Source organism: Mandrillus leucophaeus, unplaced genomic scaffold (genome assembly GCF_000951045.1).
Source record: "Mandrillus leucophaeus isolate KB7577 unplaced genomic scaffold, Mleu.le_1.0 Scaffold137, whole genome shotgun sequence".
In the NCBI taxonomy this organism is placed as follows: Eukaryota; Metazoa; Chordata; class Mammalia; order Primates; family Cercopithecidae; genus Mandrillus; species Mandrillus leucophaeus.
Window position 1 is genome coordinate 1,743,802 of NW_012101332.1, and position 1,428 is coordinate 1,745,229.

General features: G+C 51.6%; 1 protein-coding gene across 1 annotated transcript in view; it reads left to right on the forward strand.

The window, feature by feature from the left end:
- The window catches only part of NFKBIB (nuclear factor of kappa light polypeptide gene enhancer in B-cells inhibitor, beta), an 11,724-nt gene that overhangs the window by 5,641 nt on the left and 4,655 nt on the right, over nt 1–1,428 (forward strand). Inside the window, exons 2-3 of the mRNA XM_011973410.1 lie at nt 1,113–1,218; nt 1,301–1,428. Of these exons, the coding sequence (XP_011828800.1) occupies nt 1,113–1,218; nt 1,301–1,428 (234 nt within the window). The remainder of the gene's footprint in view (nt 1–1,112; nt 1,219–1,300) is intronic.

The window sequence follows — 1,428 nt, forward strand, 5'->3', positions numbered from 1 at the left end:
TAGCTGGGACTACAGGCGCCCACCACCACGCCCAGCTAATTTTTTGTATTTTTAGTAGAGACGGGGTTTCACCATGTTAGCCAGGATGGTCTCTATCTCCTGACCTCACAATCCACCCACCTTGGCCTCCCAAAGTGCTGGGATTACAGGCGTGAGCCACCGTGCCCGGCCAACATTGTGAATTTTACCTTGTTAGTCTGGATAGTTCTGTATTCCTATAAATATTCTTGAATATTATTCTGGGGTGGAATTAAATTACTCAGAAGTAGTAGTTTGAGTCTTTCAAGTTATTGCTTTTATGGTTTGTTAGGTGGGTGTTGAGCAGTACCCCATCTACAGCTAATTAATTCCCCACTATTGAGGCAAGACGTTCCTGAGTATCCCACCCACTAGCCTGCGATTATGGTTTTCCATCCTGGCTGGTGGGAACACTCACGATTCCTGGCCCCGTGTGAGTAACAAGCACTTTTCTGAAATCCTTTTGGATGGTTTTCCCATCCCCACAGACTCACGGGCATGGGTGGTCCGTATTCTCCCGAATACGCAAGAGAACCTCCCCCAGGAGTCTCTCCTTTGGCAACTGTCTTTGTTTTGTACCCTGTCCTGTGACTAGCCACCCTGGTCTCCACAGACTCTTCCTCCATGTCCATCTCCTGACCTCAGACAGCCTGATGGGCTGTGCTTGGATTCTCTGCACCATGGCTTTGACTCTCTCTCAAGACAATGAACTGTGGCAGTCAAGTGTGGGCCCCACCTCGTGTTTCCTGTCTTTCAGGGGTCACTGTGATTCACTGCACGATGTCCGGTGTCTTCAACACTGTTACTTCATATACTGTATTTCGTCTGATTCTTGTTTGCTTGTTTGTTTCACTTGGGAGGGGATTCTGGTCCATGTTACTTCATCTTGGGCAGAAGTGGAAATCCCGCCGAATAAACATTGATTCCACGAATTTGCTGATGAAACTCTGACCTCTGACCTCCCAGCTAGCTGACAGGGGATTCTGGGAACTGTGGTCACAAGGCCTAGCATACAGGAGGTGCCCCATGTTTGTCGAATGAATGAATGCAAGAGGACTTGAACTTTGCCCTCTGACCCCGGTCTTTGTCCCCAGGGCACTGCACTTGGCTGTGATTCATCAGCATGAACCCTTCCTGGATTTTCTTCTAGGCTTCTCAGCTGGTACTGAGTACATGGACCTGCAGAATGACCTAGGCCAGGTGAGCCACAAGGGGATGGTATAGGGCTTGGGGTCCAGGGTTCCCAGTGTGACTCCCTACCGCCTGTCCTCTGCTTCTGCAGACGGCCCTGCACCTGGCAGCCATCCTGGGGGAGGCATCCACGGTGGAGAAGCTGTATGCAGCAGGCGCCGGGCTGTGCGTGGCGGAGCGTAGGGGCCACACGGCGCTGCACCTGGCCTGCCGTGTGGG